The sequence below is a fragment of the Mauremys mutica genome, chromosome 9 (genome assembly GCF_020497125.1).
Source record: "Mauremys mutica isolate MM-2020 ecotype Southern chromosome 9, ASM2049712v1, whole genome shotgun sequence".
Classification (NCBI taxonomy): Eukaryota; Metazoa; Chordata; order Testudines; family Geoemydidae; genus Mauremys; species Mauremys mutica.
Window position 1 is genome coordinate 63,041,484 of NC_059080.1, and position 19,018 is coordinate 63,060,501.

Below are 19,018 nucleotides of genomic sequence, written 5' to 3' on the forward strand. Positions count from 1 at the left end.
AAACTGAGGTATAGAAAGGTTGAATGACTTACAGGGATTTGTTTCCCAGTGCCCACATTTACTTGTCAGTACCCTTGTACTGTACTTGTCAACACTGTGAGTTGTGACAGTCCTGGAAATCACTTCAAGGGATAACATTACTAAGCTGATGAATCAGTGTTTGCACCAGTACTGAATCCTAGAATCATGGCAGAAGACATGGTATGGTAGCAATATATGGGTAGCAGCTGAAATCAATACACAACTTTATAGGTACTGGAAAGTTGCAAGTGTGGTGGGGTGTGTTATACCACATTCTGAGTTGTGAGCTTAAACTTCAGTTCTTCCCTCTAAAATATGATCATGTAAAATTGATGCCTCTTTACTCAGCAGGCTTGCTCCTTGTGTATGCTCAGACTCCTTTCTGCTAACTTCACTGACAAAAATGATTAACTGCTTTTTTGCATACTTGTTAGCCCCGTTGCAATGTTCATTGTTATTACTTATTTGAGATTCCATAAGTGTTTTAGTGTCATTCAAGTCACTCCAGATCCCCCTTGGATGAGATTAATTGAGTGCATGCACAGCGCAGAAATTATTGGGTATTGCTAATAAATTAATTTTAAAAAATGTCCTAGCCCAACCCATAGCCCAAACCTGCTTTCTTTACAGCTCTGCTAAAAGCAGTCTGTCTTTGGTAATTAGACCCAGGCAATTATGATCTTAGCAAGAAGAGCATGTACGTATCAGCATTAATACATTAGGCTTGATAGTCACATCAGCTTGTTACAGGCTTAGCACAGATTTAAAATAAACTAGCCAGAAATGACACTGAGAGCCAAACTTTGTTCTAGATTACACTGGACCAAATATAGAATAACTCTAATGCCAGTAGGGTTACACTAGCAGAATTGGACCCTGAGACAAGTTGTGATGGAACAATGACAGATTTTGTGGGTTACATTTGATCTTCATGACTTCTCGGGAGCTTGTTCTGGGGACAGAACAGGGTAAGAAGTCAATTTAAATATAATGATAAAACCAGGAAAATCATTCTTTCCAAGACAAGGTGGCCTCAAACTAATCTGAAAGTGAGGACAGTTGAAAATGGACTAGAGATTTTTCCAGATCTGCTATAAAAAAGCAGTACTGTTCTAGCTGCCCACTCTCTCCGTATTTTACTACACCGACAAGCTGACATAACAGAGCCAGTCCTCACATGGACTGAATGTATTTCTAAGGATCCTATTGTCTCAATACATAGAAGTACCGATAGGCCCCAATCCCGCAAACACTATTTGGGGACTATTCGTGTAAGTGCTTGCAGGATTGAGACCTTAGTTAGCATTCAACTCAACAGAAGGGCACTGTTATAAAGAGATACTCAGGTCATTAGCATTCATTTTCATGAGTGCTAGCAGTGTCCCTTTTAAGCCTTTCCAGTTGTCTCTGTCCAAGGACAGAGCATTGTCATGTTTTCCTGCTAGTCGTTGCAAGCTGCATGTGAGTTCACAAATGCAAACAGGCACTTTGTATGATATATTTGGACTTTGTTTTACTAACTAGAGCCTGATGCCTGCAATGATTTCTGCACGGCAGACCCCTGCACCTGCACAGAGCCCTGTGGAAGTCTCCACATGGGACTCATTGCAGGATCAGCTCCATGGAAAGTGCATATGCGAGGCTGTGTGTAGTGCCAAAGAGAAACTGCTGTTCTAAATTACAGCCTCTTTCAAGATACCTGCAGTAACTTCCACTGACAAAGGGCATTCAAGACAGGTTTGTTTTACAGTTTTAAAACAGGCAGATAAAATCCTCACAAATTCCAGCTTCTAAAAAGCAAGGCCTGTGACCTGTATCATATTGTAAGTACCAGACTCTGCTTATTCCTTCCACGTGCATTCTTCAGTAGTGTTTAAATATGGCACCTGTTGTTTAGACTGTGCCACAGAGAAAACCTCAGGGGCGTTTTAAAAAAGGGCATTAACTGCTTCTGCTGACCTCATTTTGCTATCAAAACTTTATAGGTTAAATTTGTCACCATTTTCCTTCTGTTGTTTCAGTCCTCAGGGGAGGAATCGGGTTTTTGAAGACAAGAAGAGATGTTTACACAGGAAAGGTTCCAAAAAAATGAAGCCCCCAAGGGAGGAGATGTGTTCCCTAAGGCAGCCACACTCGGGGAAAATGTGTCCGAAATGTGAAATCGTCATCTGCTGGAAGTGTGAGACACTGCACTCAGAAAGCAGTTTCATTGCCCACAGCTTACTGGACCACTATGACAGAGGAGACACCCGCTGTGGTACTGTACTCCCCAAAGGCCATCATGGATGTAGGGGTGATCAAGGACTCACAGTAGATCCCTTGTTTATGCAAGATGTTGCAGCTTCAAAACATTAAAACTCCAGCCCTATGCTTGGATCCATATAGGCTCAGCTTGGAGTCAGCATGGATCTGAAAGCAGGACTGGGGTCTATAATTGCACTGTTTGCTTGCTACATATACTAGCTGCACATTGAATAACCTAAATATTGTGAACTCTTCATATGTAAGGTAGCTTATAAGTGTGTGAGCTGAAAGCTTTTTAGGCCTACCAGGACCCAAGTTTGCTCTGTAATAGCATACCCTTAAAACATGTAGGGAGCAGCTTTCTCCATGCCACTCTCAATGAAAAGGTTAATCAGCTGCAACAAGAGTAGTGCAGAATCCTAAATGCAGATCTTGACAGCAAATTAAGAATTGTTTTGGTTTGTATTATATTTGCTGGTATGGTGTAGGTCTGTTCAGGAGGGTTTTTTTTTATTACTGATCTGGCATATTAAACAGTTCTTATTTATTTTTAAACTGTGTGAGCATGTATGTGAAATCAGAGAGACAGCCTTAGTGTCTCAAGTCCTCTTTTTATCCACAGGGATCCTTACATCCTTCCATTTCCCCACAAGCCATCCTCCCATACCCTCTATGTCAGGGACTCTCTGTAGCTTCTCTCACCATCTTTCCAGGTCTGGGGCTCTGTCTGTCCATCTCGCCCCCCCCCACTTGGCAGACGGGGTGTAGGATCTCCCAGATTCCCCTCCTATACACCATTATTCCCCAACTCTTCCCTCTCATGCCAGCAGCTGCGTGCACCACCATTTCCCCTTCTCTCTCAAAGCAGCTGCTATCCCCTCCTCTGCCCATACAGGAGTCTCCCAACTCCCCCCTCAATGGCAGGGGCTGGGTGCACACTCCATTGTCTCCTTTCTGTCACAGAGATGAGTCATTAAGTGTGTCAACATATTAACTCTATGAGTAGGATCCACAGAGAGGTTAGAGACTGTTATGGTGGAAGGTGGTGTTTGTATTACTGTAGCACCTACCAGCCCCCCACATGGACCAGGATCCTACTGTGCTAGGAGCTGTACCAACAAAGAATAAGAAAGTGCCATCAGTATGATTTATAGACAATTGTAAAGATGCTTGAAGCTGTGGTTCTGCTAAACAGAGGGCAGGGCACTTCCTATGTCTCCCCGCCCCCCAATATGGTTTTGCCCATTGCCTCCTCTAAATAGGGTTCTGACCCCTGCTGCCCCAAACATTCCTTGAAATTGTAGAATTGACTGGATGTGGCATTCAAAATTTATATTGCAGAAAGACAGAGAAATGGTGTTGTGTAAAGCATCCCACGCATGGCTAATTAGGATCAAGGGGCTGTCTTGCCAAACACTATGTATCTGTTCTATTGAAGTGAAACATTACAAACAGGGCCCAGCTGCCTGTGTCATATTAGGATAGCCATATCCCATCTCCGATGCTCCCAGCAACAGTAAAGGCTTGATCTTGCACCTGTTAGACACCCTGCATTCCTACCACTGTTTGTGGGAGTTTAGAGCAGTCAAGCACTTGATTAGATTAGCTTTAGTTGTGTAAAATGGGCATCTGTGCAAAATTCTACTCTGAGGGTATGGCTACACTTGAGATTTGCAGCACTGGTGGAGGCTTTCCAGCGCTGCAATTAGTAACTGTCCACACCTGCAGGGCACATCCAGCGCTGCAACTCCCTGGCTGCAGCGCTGGCCGTACACCTGGGTCTGCTTGGGCTATAAGCATTGCAGCACCGGTGGTAAAGTGTGGCCACACACCAGCGCTGTTATTGGCCTCCAGGGTATAAGGATATATCCCAGAATGCTTTTAACTAAATTACTCCCTTTGTTTTGTTATGCTGCCTCTCTTTGTTTTGTTGTGAACTCAGGGCTCCGGGAGCTGCTTATCTAAAAAACAAACACAGCTCCTGTTTGCCGTGATCAAGCTGTAACTGACTGAACATTCAAATGAGATAAACCCACTACCTTGCTGTGAATGAGGCAGGCACGGGGAAGAGTGAGTGTTTGCTTGATGAGAGAAAAAGCGGGGGCAGGGGTGAGAAAGGGAGTCCGTTGGAGCAGCTACTTATCTGGTCTGCAGGCTGTTTGCAGTTAAGAGTAAGGGGTCGGGAAAATTTTCTGATTTTGCAAGGCAGGGAGCTGATACACAGTGTCGGCTCCAAAAATCCATTCTCTCTCTCTCTACCCCGGTCCCTGTCACACTGCACCCCACCCCTCTCTTTTGAAAAGCACGTTGCTGCCACTTGAATGCTGGGATAGCTGCCCATAATGCATCACTCCCAACAGCACTGCAAATGTGGCCACACTGCAGCGCTGGTAGCTGTGAGTGTGGCCACACATCAGTGCTTTCCCTACACAGCTGTACGACCAGCGCTGCAACTCTCAAGTGTAGCCAAGCCCTAAGTGATCAAATGTGGCAGGTGGATGCAGTCGTAAGGAGCCCACATCTGAAGATAAGTTCAATTATATGCCCAAGCAGTAAGAGTTCATCTGTGATCATCTTATCAACCTTTTTGTTATCCCCCTAAACACACAAGATTATTCTAAGACATAACATGCTGCTCGGCAGGGAGCATCTAGAACCTAACAGCTTTCTTTCTAACTATTAGAGCAGACAAAATGTACCCGAATGCACCTTTGCTTTTGTACCTGTAGACTTTGTCAATGCTACAGTTTGTATGGTCATGGTACAGAATTGCAGCTTGTAGATACAATATGCCTTGCTATCCTAGCCAGGAGCAGAGTGGTTTGCCAGCCCCCTTAAAACTGGAAAAGAAACAGAATGGTTCTAAATTCTACCCTGGTAAAGAAATAACTTTAAACATTTACTAAGTAGGGGCAGTTCTGAGAACTTAGTGTGAGGGAGATCCAGCAATACAGGCTAGCCCTTGTAAGTATGTTATTAATGGTAGCCAGTAACTGCCACTGTACTTGTTGGGGAGGGGGGGGGGGGAAGAGTACTTTAATAAAGCTGAAGCCTCTCTGTGTATGTATGTCAATGTTGTAATTCATCTCAAATCTGCATGTTGCATTTTTCATAAGCAGGTTCTTCAGATGATAGACAAAGATCTGTCTCTATACCCTGACCAGAGCCCTGAGGTGGCTCATGAAAAGAGTTATCAGACAAAATGTGAAAGATTCAATTTTATTTCCCATTTAAATGTTCATGGTTCATTTTTTGCTATCCTGATTAAGAACTTCAGGTGGGGTGGGGGAATTTAATTCCACAGCTTCACTAAAGGGTGTTGTATGGCCCATGGCACCTTTGGAAAAAACTCAGCCTCTCTTCTTATTCACAGAGAAAAATCACTAGAGAGATCACATGTGTATTTCTTAAAAAACCCTAAGTAGGCATGGAGACTACCAGCCTTGTAAAATCTTGGGAGAGGAGCTATTTTCTTTAGTATTTCACCTGGATTAGGGTTTCTAGTTGCTACTGTAATAGTTATCCTTATCCCTAACAGGTGTCCTTTTAGGTCAGTTTTGGGGTACAGCGGAGGCAGCTTGTACTGATGCATCTGCTCTACGCTGGTCTCTGACTAGAGAATTTCACTTTCTAAGACCCTCCCAGCACCACTACTCAAGGTGAATAATTTTAAAGATTACAAAAAAGGTTGACATGTCTGAAGATATTTCATCTTTAGTATTAACAGGTGAGTGTTAGATTAATACAGTATATTATAAAAGATTAACAGGAATACTAATTGCACAAATTAAGAATGACATTTGAAATCACATCCTTTTTTTACTCAAAAGGAATAAAATGATCATAGTGTGACACTGTAATAACTAAGACTGTGGACTAGTTATCTGATTTCAATAGTTCCAAAAAAATTAAATAATAGGATCAGGTTGTATTATGAAGTCATATGTAGCAGCTGTTCATTAGAAGATCTGAATCAATTCAGACTGTTTAAAAATGATGTGGTAAGACAGTTATGAAATCAAAATATACACAGCTGTGAGGGAGTGAAAGCAAGGAAAGCTGCCTCCCTTGGAAAACAAATTGAGTTGGCACCTAACAAGCAAATACCTAGATGGATAGTTGTGAACATCTGCTATCATCAAGCAATGATAGTGCAGGAAGTGAGGGAAGGAATATACAGAAGATGGAGCACTTTTAGGGAGCAGCATACATGCTACACAATTATGAAGTTAAACAAGAGAGGAGATGACAAAACAATTTACAATGTATGCTCTGGAAAAAGGTGCTATTACAGCTTATTTATCTCAGGTTTGGGTGACTAGGTGTATCTTCTCTTCTACAAACACAGTGAGAGAATGCAGCTACAGGGGCTGCTTTAATGAAGGGCTGTAACTTTTTTTAAACAGGAAAGAGTGCGTAACACGGTAATGTATTACAATGACTCTCCGCAACACCTACTTAAAATAACGTGAAACTTCATGAATCAGAAGATGTTTCAGTCTCATAATTTGTAGTTGGGATTCCATGTTTTCAACAGCTTACTATCTACGCTTTCCCGTCACCTGATAACTATGTCTAGTCAACTATCTATAATAATTATTTGAGTGTCAACAAACATGTGCACAAGGGTGATCCAGTGGACACAGTGTACTTGCACTTTCAGAAAGCCTTTGACAAGGTTCCCCACTCACAGCTCTTAAGTAAAGTAGACCATCAAGATGTAAGAGGGAAGGTCTTTTCATGGATCAGTAACTGCTTAAAAGGTAAGGAACAAAAGGTAGGAATAAATTATCAGTTTTCACAGTGGAGAGAGATAAATAACAGGGCCCCCCAAGGATCTGTACTGGGACCACTGCTGTTCAACATATTCATAAATGATCTGGAAAATGGGGTAAACAGTGAGGTGGCAAAGTTGGCAGATGATACAAAATTACTCAAGATAGTTAAGTTCACAGCTGACTGTGAAGAGTATAAATGGATTTTCCAAAACTGGGCAGCAAAAAAGTAGATGAAATTCAATGTTAATATATTAAAACTAATGCACAGTGGAAAACACTCCCAATTCTACATACAAAATTATGGGGATCTAAATTAGCCGTTGCTGCTCAAAGTGCTCTTGGAGTCATTCTGGATAGTTCTCTGAAAACAGCTGCTCAGTGTGCTTTGGCAGTCAAAAAAGCTAAACAGCATGTTAGGAACTATTAGGAAAGGGATAGATAAGACAGAAAATATAATTCATCTATATAAATCCAGGGTACATCCACATGTTGAATACTGCATTCAGTTCTGGTCGCCTCAAAAAGGATATTAGAATTGGAAAAAGTATAGAGAGAGGTAAGAAAAATGAGTAGGGGTATGGAAGAGTTTCCATATGACAAGAGATTAATAAGAGACTGTTCAGCTTGGAAAAGAGACTACTACAGGGGGATATGTTAGAGATTTATAATGTGCAGAGAAGGTGAATAAAAAAGTGTTATTTACCCCTTCATATAACACAAGAAGCAGGGGTCACCCAATGAAATTAAAAGGCATCAGGTTTAAAACAAACGTAAGGAAGTACTTCACACAATGCACAATTAACTTGTAGAACTCATTGCCAGGGGATGTTGTGAAGACCAAAAGTATAACTGTGTTCCATGAATTCATCTAATTCTTTTTTGAAGAGAGGTCCATCTATGGCTATTAGCCAAGCTGGTCAGGAATGCAACCCCATGTTCTGGGTGTCCCTAACCTTCTGACTGCTAGAAGCTGGGACTGGATAACAGGATGGATCACTCGAAAATGGCCCTGGTTCTGTTCATTCTCTCTGAAGCATTTGGCACTGGCCACTGTCAGAAGACATGATACTGGGCTAGATGGACCCAGGTCTAATCCAGTATTGTCTTTCTTATATTCTTATTCCTCATCATTGAGGAAAATCTTAAAACTGTCAAACAAGTGTAATCTGATGCTATGATGTCTCCTGAAGGCTGCAATCAGCCTAAAACAGCAGCTGTCTTTGAGTGAATGGCCATTTACCTCAATGGGATGTTTACACCAAAACCTAACAAATGACTATTTAAAATGTCAATATAGCTAATTACTTCTCTGCTGATGATTTTAGCTGAAATATCCAGCTACTGATCCCATTAGCTTCTCCTTTGTCAATGGCCCAAGAGTTCCTACTTAGAGGACAACATCTCTAGCCTTTGTCTCTCCTGCCACCTTCTCCAAAGCAGGTATGCTTTGTCAGCAAAAAACGTGCAGCAGGTTAAAAACTGAAACTTGAAGGACAGCCTAAAATTCAATTTATGAACATAAATAGGGGAAACTAATTTATCATTCTTATTTAGTAATTAAGACACTCCATTTTTAAATTTAAATGAAGCCGTCACAAAAGTCTCCAGGTGGAGAAAACCACCCCAGTTTGCCTCTCAGATTCCAGAGTTTTCTGGCTCATTCATTGCCAACAACAAATATAGGGAAGATAAAAGATAATCATGGAGGCAGGAAGGATGCTCCAATATAAGCATCAGTATCATAGAATATCAGGGTTGGAAGGGACGTCAGGAGGTCATCTAGTCCAACCACCTGCTCAAAGCAGGACCAATTCCTAACTAAATCATCCCAGCCAGGGCTTTGTCAAACCAGACCTTAAAGGAAGGAGATTCCACCACCTCCCTAGGTAACCCATTCCAGTGCTTCACCACCCTCCTAGTGAAAAAGTCTTTCCTAATATCCAACCTAAACCTCCCCCACTGCAACTTGAGACCATTACTCCTTGTTCTGTCATCAGGTACCACTGAGAACAGTCTAGATCCATCCTCTTTGGAACCCCCTTTCAGGTAGTTGAAAGCAGCTATCAAATCCCCCCTCATTCTTCTCTTCTGCAGACTAAACAATTCCAGTTCCCTCAGCCTCTCCTCATAAGTCATGTGCTCCAGCCCCCTAATCATTTTTGTTGCCCTCCGCTGGACTCTTTCCAATTTTTCCACATCCTTCTTGTAGTGTGGGGCCCAAAACAAGACACAGTACTCCAAATGAGGCCTCACCAATGTCGAATAGAGGGGAATGATCACGTCCCTCGATCTGCTGGCAATGCCCTCACTTATACAGCCCAAAATGCTGTTAGCCTTCTTGGCAACAAGGGCACACTGTTGACTCTCATCCAGCTTCTTGTCCACTATAACCCCTAGGTCCTTTTCTGCAGAACTGCTTCCTAGCCATTCGGTCCCTAGTCTGTAACAGTGAATGGGATTCTTCTGTCCTAAGTGCAGGACTCTGTACAAGTGCTCGTGTTCCCTGGGGTGTTAGCTACACTAAAAGGAAGCAGGGAACAGATGGGGCCATCTATCCATCTCAGGTACTTATATGCCCTCCATTAGTAATATCTATCTGCCTCATAATCTTTAATGTATATATGCTCACAAAGCCCCTGTGAGGTAGGGAAGTGTTATTATCCACATTTTACAGATGGGGAATTGAGGAACAGAGCGAATTAGTTATTTGTGCAAGGTCACTGAAGAAGTCTATGGTGGACCAGGAAATTCAATGGCTTCCCAAATCCTAGGCTAGTGCCCTAACCAGTGGGCTATCATTCTTCCTGTCATGGCCCTGCAATCCTTCTGCACCAGCCAGGGTGGATGCAATATGTGCATTCCCCCCTGTGCTCTCGGGAGTTTTTGGAGAGATTGCACCTCCTTGAAGCTCAGTCCCTATCAGAGGTACTGCAGTATGGCTCCACATGACCTCCAATGCAAGCCTCTAACTATCAGACCTACATTAGCCTTGAGTAATTTGGGTAATTTGCCTTGTTGCATAGCAAAACTAAACATGTCAAGCTATGTTTCTGCTGACTCAACTGAGCAATGGTTACAGATGTTAATTTTTAGGCAGTGAACTGGCAGAGACTGATGATACGTTTCCCTTTACTGTGAAGACAGATTTGTGGCCATTGGAGTAGTTTTTCTTCCCTTCTTTGTGTCTGCTCCTAAAAGCAGAGGGGTGATATGGTACATGGTTACCAAAAGTGGATAGGAAACTAAAACAATTGATACGTTAACATATTAACACAACAGACATTCCCAGAAACATCAGTAGTAGCACAGAACAATGATGAGAGAGTATACCCAACAGTTGGGGCAAAACAACATTTCAGTCCTTTCATATCTGACAAAAAAGAAATCAAGTAACTGTGTAAAATGCTGTACTTCTAACTGGCTTAGATTTGGTGTCTGATCTTCAAAGAGGACAAAACAATTCACTCTAAGAACAAAGTAAAATCATCTTTAATGAAATTCCTGTGTAAAACAATTGTTTAGTCCAAAGGTAAATATATATTTAATTCTCTTTCAAATGTCAACCCAAATTGAGAGCTACCAGTGGTCTTTGGAGAATGAACAGTAGTTAAGTTCCATCTTGCTAATGTTCAGAAACAGTGTATATATTACACCTTTAAAACAGCAGTTTCTATTGCACGTATCACAATTGCTCTCGATTTAGGCACCTAAAAAACTGATACCTCAGTAAATAAATTAAAACAAATCCAGTTTCGTTAGCAACCATCTTAAACTGAACACAAATATCCTGGAAAAGTAATATTACTGCAGGCTTTTAATAAATACAGTAAGAACAGAGTTATGACTCCTCACTGGTGTTTTATAACATGTTGAATTTTAAGTATGGACTTTATTTTTATAAAATCTTAAGTACCAAGTTGGTGGCACAATTTCCTTATTATTTTGGTACATAGGCTCTGTTAATCAGTATTTGTATTATATTTAAGTAAAATTGTCCATATACTGTACATACTTTACACAATGTGTTTGTATATGCATCAGTGTTATGAACTTAAATGGAAGACTGAGTCAAGCAACTCTTTGCAGACAGATGAAATAACTCTGCTTTTTGCAAAGAGTTAAACAGATTGAATTGAAGACAATACATCTTTTGGGAGGGATTTTCAAAAGCATTCAGCATTGGTCTAATTGCTCCTAGTGAAGTCAGTGGGAGCAAAGTTAGGCCAAATCTAAGTGCTTCTGAAGAACTCCCATTAGAAATCTTAGAAATATCTGTATACTGTTCTTTCAGCAGCAGTACAAGACCTTAAGCACCTCCCTGTAGTACAATAACTGTGGCTACTCTTTACAGTAGAATTAATTAATGCATTTATGCAAGTAGGGCAGATTTCATATGAAAAAATATATACAGTATGGTCATGTTTAGCTAGTATTAAGATATCAAAAACTTTCACCCTTCTTTTAAGCCCCAATTTTAAAACAATGAGCAGTTTCATAAGAGGTCTCCAAACCTCCCGAGTGTGTAGAATACATTACCCCAACATACAAAAACAAATATTTACACTTTCTTAAAGTACCAAATAATTAAAAAAAAAAAGAATAAAGTTTCTAGTAGCTCTCAGCGTGCAAAGTCAGCAGGAACTGATTATCCTGGATATTTACTATTTGTTCAGAAAGTCTTGGGATCAAGCATTCAGAAGCAGAGTGCAAAAGAATCAGCAATTCTCCAGGCCACTTCCTTTTTTCTGTTTTGAAATACATTTTGTTGGTCAAGCCTACAGTTCCCTTTTTAAACACTTATTGTCAGAGTAATATTCAGTTTAGTGCAAATCTAAAAACCACCTAGGATCTGTAATCTTTTCGAACAGTGTGAGCCATCCAGTTCACTTTAGTAGTCCAACTTTCCCGGAGCGCTTCATCAAATTTTTGCTTAAATTGTTTTAGCGCTTCTTCCTCACTCTTCCCTAAGGCAAGAGAGTCCTAAAAAACAAAAAGGAAACAAAAAGGTACTGTTGGGAATTTAAAATCCAGTTATGTTCCCCCCCTTCCCAGCAATTTTAATTTTTCTAAATCACATTCTTTCTTTTCTACTATAAACCTCTTAAATCTATTAGTCTTTTATCAATATACAGTGATATTTTCTGGACTTAATGATAAAGTTAGAAAGAAAAAAAGAGGAAATCACAGGTGTTTTTGAGAAACTAACCAACTCTGGCCAGTGTTTACTGTTAAAGCAACAAAAAAAAACTACTGAAGAAGAACATGGCACTAATTTGCTGTTCAGTAACTAGAAGTTATGAGTAACATACAGGCAGATGGCAACTCAATGCTGGCAAAAAAGAAATGAACTGACGGAGAATCTAAAAAAGTGACAGCCAGGAAAAGCTGGTATGAAAAATGTACTTTTACCTGAGTGAAGCAATTTGCAACATGCTGTACTGTTCTGTTGTGAAAAACATTCCATTAGCCCTCTCATATGAACATGAACTACCTACCTAGATAAGATACTCTTGGTGCCAACTGGCAGAGGGCACAGGGGTTCATAAGAGTCACAGAGATCCCCCAGGTCTGGTATCCACATACTAGTTTGACAAAGTGTGTCATGTAAGGTCTCTATTGAAAGCCTGAGTCACAATAGTCCCCATAATCATCACAAAATGTATGTATGGATAATATGTAAGCAGTTATGTATGCATACTGCAAATTATGTTCTTAAGATCTATGCCTTGGGACTGGTCACCAGAAGGTTTTTAACAAGTTACTTTCAGTCAGGAGATGCTTATCTACCTGTCTGGCTATATGTATATTGTATACTGTGTGCTTATCATAGAATCTCAGGGTTGGAAGGGACGTCAGGAGGTCATCTAGTCCAACCACCTGCTCAAAGCAGGACCAATCACCAACTAAATCATCCCAGACAGGGCTTTGTCAAGCCAGACCTTAAAAACCTCTAAGGAAGGAGATTCCACCACCTCACTAAGTAAGCCATTCCAGTGTTTCACCACCTTCCTAATGAAAAAGTTTTTCCTAATATCCAACCTAAACCTCCCCCACTGCAACTTGAGACCATTGCTCCTTGTTCTGTCATCAGGTACCACTGAGAACAGTCCTCTTTGGAACCCCCTTTCAAGTAGTTAAAAGCAGCTATCAAATCCCCCCTCATTCTTCTCTTCTGCAGACTAAAAAATCCCAGTTCCCTCAGCCTCTCCTCATAAGTCATGTGCTCCAGCCCCCTAATCATTTTTGTTGCCCTCCGCTGGACTCTTTTCAATTTATCCACATCCTTCTTGTAGTGTGGGGCCCAAAACTGGACACAGTACTCCAGATGAGGCCTCACCAATGCCAAATAGAGGGGAATAATCATATCCCTTGATCTGCTGGCAATACTCCTACTTATACAGCCCAAAATGCCGTTAGCCTTCTTGACAACAAGGGCACACTGTTGACTCATATCCAGCTTCTCATACACTGTAACCGCTAGGTCCTTTTCTGCAAAACTGCTGCCTAGCCACTCAGTCCCTAGTCTGTAGCAGTGCATGGGATTCTTAAGTGCAGGACTCTGCACTTGTTGAACCTCATCAGGTTTCTTTTGGCCCAATCCTCTACTTTGTCTAGGTCCCTCTGTATCCTTTCCCTACCCTCTAGCATATCTACCACGCCTCCCAGTTTAGTGCCATCTGCATAATGAACAACTACATACAGTCTGTGAAAAATGCAAATCAAATGATAGTAATGTCTCCAGGGGAGCTTCTAGATAGGAAAAAACAAGCAGTGGGGGTTACCCATTTTACAAGTGAAGACAATGAATCACTGGAACTATATCTGGAGGTGCAGAGATGCACCCAGTTATCCTTCACCGAGAGAACAAGCTGCCAGCGTGCTTGTCTTTTGAATGGAGGATCACAGCCTGTCTGGCTGTTTGACACTGGAGAGAAACTTTGGGTGAACTAACCTTTGAAACACATCGGAACGTCCTGTTAGTTAAGCTTAGGCTCTAGAAAGCATATTATAAAATATAGAAACATATCAAATGAAATCATATATTCTACTAGCTTCTTGTATCTATTCTTTGCTAAATAAAGGTATTGTTTTTACTGTAAACATATCTAAGTATTGTGTGGTAAGAAGAGCCATGGTCTAAGATGTAACTGATAAGCTGGCTGTACTGTACCTTTGGGAACAGAGTATTTGGGAGTTCTGTGAGTGTCTAGTGGATCATGGGCTGTGCACTCCATGGGGCTGCTCAGGGGTTAGAGTGTACCTATCATTAACCAGTAAAGGAGAGTGGGGCTGATGGAGGCCTGGAGGGCAGTGCTTGCATTGCCAGAGACTGGTGGAGTTGGGGAACTGACCCACAGCAGGCATACACAAGCATTCCTCATACTAAGGCCTGGTGGTAGCAAGGTTCCTCAAAACTCTTGGTACCCCCAGCATGCATCACAGATCCCTTGAGAGACTGCAACTAGTCATTCCAGGATCTTACATACAAAATAGTTGAGGGAAATGGGTCTGTGCCTCAGTACTAGATACCACTTGAAGAAAGTTCTATTATATGGAAAGGAATCCTAGGGAAAGGGCTTAGAAAAGTAAGGAAATGCATTTGCTATGTGACCATAAATTCATGTACAGAACAAATGCTAAGTCATACTGAGATGTAGTTCTGGTTTTTACCTTGAGATACTGGATATCCTTGACAGAAGTTAGCTCTGGAAGCCCTGCAGTTAACATCAGTGCAAAGAGTGTGATAAATAGATTTCCATGTCTTCGCAGAATCAAATATGCATCTTCACAACACTGGCGGAACCTGAACATCCATCACAAAACATACATGTAATGGACATGAAGCAGGAGAAGATACAGTGAGATAGCTCTTCATAGGTCATCTGGCCCAATACATATTTTTTCAAATGAAATTAAGCTTAGTATACAATTACTGTCTGAAATGACACTTGTGAACTTTTATTTAGCCCTCCAGCTGTTCCACTTCCAACCCTGCATTTGTTTGCCAATATAAACACAGTAAATACTGACAGTATCAAACGGAACTGTGGGCTAACTACTTATTCTACAGTAGAAAAATGGCTCATTGGCATTCAGTTTGTTTTCCATTTATCCAGCAGCACCAACTACAGACAGCATTATGGCTCCACCTACCAGAAGCAAGGAGGCAAAAGGTGAGTCAGATTGAATGTATGATCATCAATATACCCACTTCTTTGCCAATATGGGCTTCTGTTGCAAAGTGATGACTTACATCAAAGTAAAATCTCGGAGAGACTCCTTCTAAGAGTACATCTCCACTGCACACTAAGTCCAGGTCTGTGGAACCTGGGCTTGTGGACTTGGTGTTTCCAGGCCCACACTTGACAGTCCACACTGCATTATAAACCTGGGTTTACAATTGCTGGACCTTGCTAATGCATCAATACTGCACTACACAGACCTTCTGACTTGGGTCTGTGGCTTGAGTTGCATCCACATTTCAAAATGACAGGGCCTGAACCCAAGTGACACCAGGACTTTATCTTTGACTGCTTCCTCCCCCTGGCCCCTACCCCCAGCAGGATTCTAGGTCCTGAGTGCTTGCTGACCTGAGTCCAACTGATTTGTGTGTGGATAGAAGGGGGACAAGTCAGAGTGGGTAGGAGTCAGGAATTATGTAGAAAGGACTTTGACAAATAGTATTACTGGTGGGCAATTTTCCCTTGTTGCACGTACCTTACCTTTCATACTAGCCAATGACAGTAAACACAGTCAGTGGCTGTTGTAAGCAATGGGTCGAAGGACCGGCAGCCAATCTGCGGAGGCCCAAGCTGGAGAGGCACAAAAAATGGTCTCCACAACACTGATAGCCATGGGGGCTATGGAACTGGCCAGATTTCTGAGAGCCTGTTTGTGTGACAAGCTCTCAGGTAGGTAGAGAAGTCAGAGAGATGAAGTCAAACCTCAGGGACATTACTGTGTCCCTGCCAATGAGATGGTTCAGAGCCCCTGAGTGGAAGATTTGGTCTGAAGGATAGTTTATTTCTGCTGGCTCCCTGTAATTCTTGCCTACCAGCTACAGTCTTTTAGCTGTGAGCTGGCTTGGAGGTGTCCGTACAGACATTCCCTCCCTCTTCATTCTCCTGTAACTAGATTTTTTTCTTCCTTTTTCTCTTCTCTTTCTCATTTATTTAAATGAGTTGAAAGACAGAGAAGAAACAGAAGAGCTAAGAAAGTACTGTTACTTATCTGATAGTAACTATGGTTCTTTAAGAGGCATTGTCCAAGTGGATTCCCCTCTTGGGACACACACACCCCATGTAGCGTGCAGCAGTGCCTACACTCTATATATGTCCTGTGTACACTGGCCCAAAGAAATAAAAGGTAGAACGGGCCCAACCATCCCTCAGCTCCTTTGACAATCCAGAATTCGAGAGGAGCAGGACTCTGTAAGTTGCAGGGAAAGAGGGTTGGCCTTGGAATCCATGTGAGTAACACATCTCAAAGAATCTCCATTCTTTCTTGTTCAAATGATTGTCCACATGTATTCCGCTCTTGGTAACCACCAACAGTTGTCTGTTTGCTTGGACCTGGATACTAGGAGTCAACAAATAATGAATGCAAGAAAGCCCTACCAAACGGGTATCCAATCTGGAAGCTTCTGCCAAGGAACAGTGTCTTGTAAAGATGTGGACCAGCTGCCTGTGCCCTAGAGGAATGACCTCTAATGTGGTAAGAGCTAACTTGGCTATCTCGTAACATGTTGTTATACAGTTGGAGACCCATTTTGATAATCTTCGTAAGGATACTGCCTGACCCTTAACACTATCAGGGAAAACTATTAGCAGTCTAGGTGTGTTCCTGAATGATTTTGTCCAGTTAAGATAGTATGACAATGCCCTTACTACATTAAATATATGAAGTTGAGCTTTCCCTGGGTTTGAGTGAGGCTTAGGAAAGAAAACTGGGAGATTAATAAACTGGTTCATATGGAACTCTGAAAGAACTTTGGTCAGGAACTTGGGATGAAGCCTGAGAGTAATAATGTCCTTATGAAAAACTAAATAAGAGACTCACCAGAAGGGCCTGATTTCCCCTACCCTTTGAGCTGATGCAATGGCTACTAAAAAAGAAGTCTTCAGTGATACACGGTATAGGGTACAGGTTGCTATGGGCTCAGAAAGGGAGCCATCAACATTTAATACTATATTGAAGTTCCAAGAGGGACAGGGCTCCCAAACTGAGGGGAAAACATGAATAAGGCTCTTAAGGAATCTAGCTGCTGTAGGATGAGAAAATATTGTGTGACCCTGGATAAAGAGAGTGACGTGCAGATATTGCTGCTATACTGACCCTTCAGAAACTAAAAGTCCAGATTCTTTCTGGACTAACAAACAGTAAAATACTGCTGAAATGGGTTTTGAGGGAAACGGATGCTGATGAAATGCCCACATAGAAATCCTTTTCCATTTAGCTTTATAGGACAGTCTATTTGATAACACTCTTTCTATTCAACTGGTATCTCAGGAGGATGTTTAACAGCAACTACTGAAGTTAGACATTTTTAAATCAGCAGGTCCAGATAACATGTATCCAAGAGTTTTAGAAGAGCTGGCTTGGAACATTGGGGAAGTCCCAGAAGACTGGAAGAAAGCTAATATTGTGTCAATATTTAAAAAGGTTAAATGGGATGATTTGAGTAATTATAGGCCTGCCAATCTGGGCATCAATTCTGGGCAAGGTAACAGAGCAAATGATACAGGAGTCAATTAATAAAGAATTAAAGGATGGCAATATAATTAATACAGATCAACATGGGTTTATGGAAAAGATTTCTTGTTTCCTTCATACTTTTTTTTGTGATGCGATTACAACTTTGGTTGATAAAAATAATAGTGTTGATGTAATATATTTAGACTCCTGAAAGGTGTTTGACTTGGTACCACTCAACATTTTCATTAAAAAACTAGAATGATATAAAATTAACATGGCACACATTAAATGGATTAAGAGCTGACTAACTCATAGGTCTCAAAACTTAATTGTAAATGAAGACTCATCATCAGGTAGGTATCTTTCTAATGGGGCCCTGCAGGGATATGTTCTTGGTCCTACGCTATTTAACATTTTTATTAATGACCTGGAAGAAAACATAAAATCATCACTGATAAAGTTTGGAGATGACACAAAAACTGGGAGAGTGGTAAATAACAAAGAGGTCATTAATAACAGGTCATTAATACAGAGCGATCTTGATCACCTGGCAAACTGGTTGCAAACAAATGAACAAACAATATGCCGTTTGATATAGCTAAATGTAAATGTGTAGACCTGGGAACAAAGAATTTAGGCCATACTTACAGGATGGAGGACTCCATCCTGGGAAGCAGTGACTCTGAAAAAGGTTTGGTGGGGGGGAGGTGTGGATAATCAGCTAACCATGAACTCCCTGTGTAATGCTGGCCAAAAGGGCTAATGGGATCCTTGGATACAAAAACAGGGGAATCTTGAGTAGGAGTAGAGAGGTCATTTTGCTTCTGTATTTGGCACTGCAACCGCTGCTGGAATACTGTGTCCAGTTCTGGTGTGCACAATTCAAGAAAGATGTTAATAAACTGAAGAGGGTTCAGAGAAGAGCCACGAGAACGATTAAAAGTTTAGTAAACGAGCCACAAGGAGCTCAATCTATTTATCTTAAAAGGATAGTTAAGGTGTGAATTGATTACAATCAATAAAGTACCTATTTGGGAAACAAATAATTGACAATGGGCTCTGCAATCTAGCAGAAAAAGGTGCAACACGATCCAATGGCTGGAAGTTGAATGTAGACAAATTAAGACTGGAAATAAGGTGTAAATTCTTAACAGTGAGAATAATTAACCACTGGAACAATTTACCAAGGGTCACAGTGGATTCTCCATCACTGGCAATTTTTATATCAAGACTGGATGTTCTTCTAAAAGATCTGCTCTAAGATATTCTTTTGGGGAAAT

At 41.3% G+C, this 19,018-nt stretch overlaps 1 protein-coding gene across 6 annotated transcripts in view; it reads right to left on the minus strand.

Moving 5' to 3' along the window:
• Nucleotides 1–10,508: 10,508 nt before the first annotated feature.
• Nucleotides 10,509–19,018, minus strand: part of PIK3CB (phosphatidylinositol-4,5-bisphosphate 3-kinase catalytic subunit beta) — a 218,100-nt gene continuing 209,590 nt past the window's right edge. For all 6 annotated transcript variants that reach the window (XM_045030486.1, XM_045030487.1, XM_045030488.1 and 3 more), the window contains 2 exons: nt 14,715–14,847; nt 10,509–12,023 (listed from right to left, as the gene is read on the minus strand). In XM_045030486.1, coding sequence (XP_044886421.1) covers nt 11,886–12,023; nt 14,715–14,847 — 271 coding nt within the window. In that variant the 3' untranslated portion in view covers nt 10,509–11,885. The remainder of the gene's footprint in view (nt 12,024–14,714; nt 14,848–19,018) is intronic.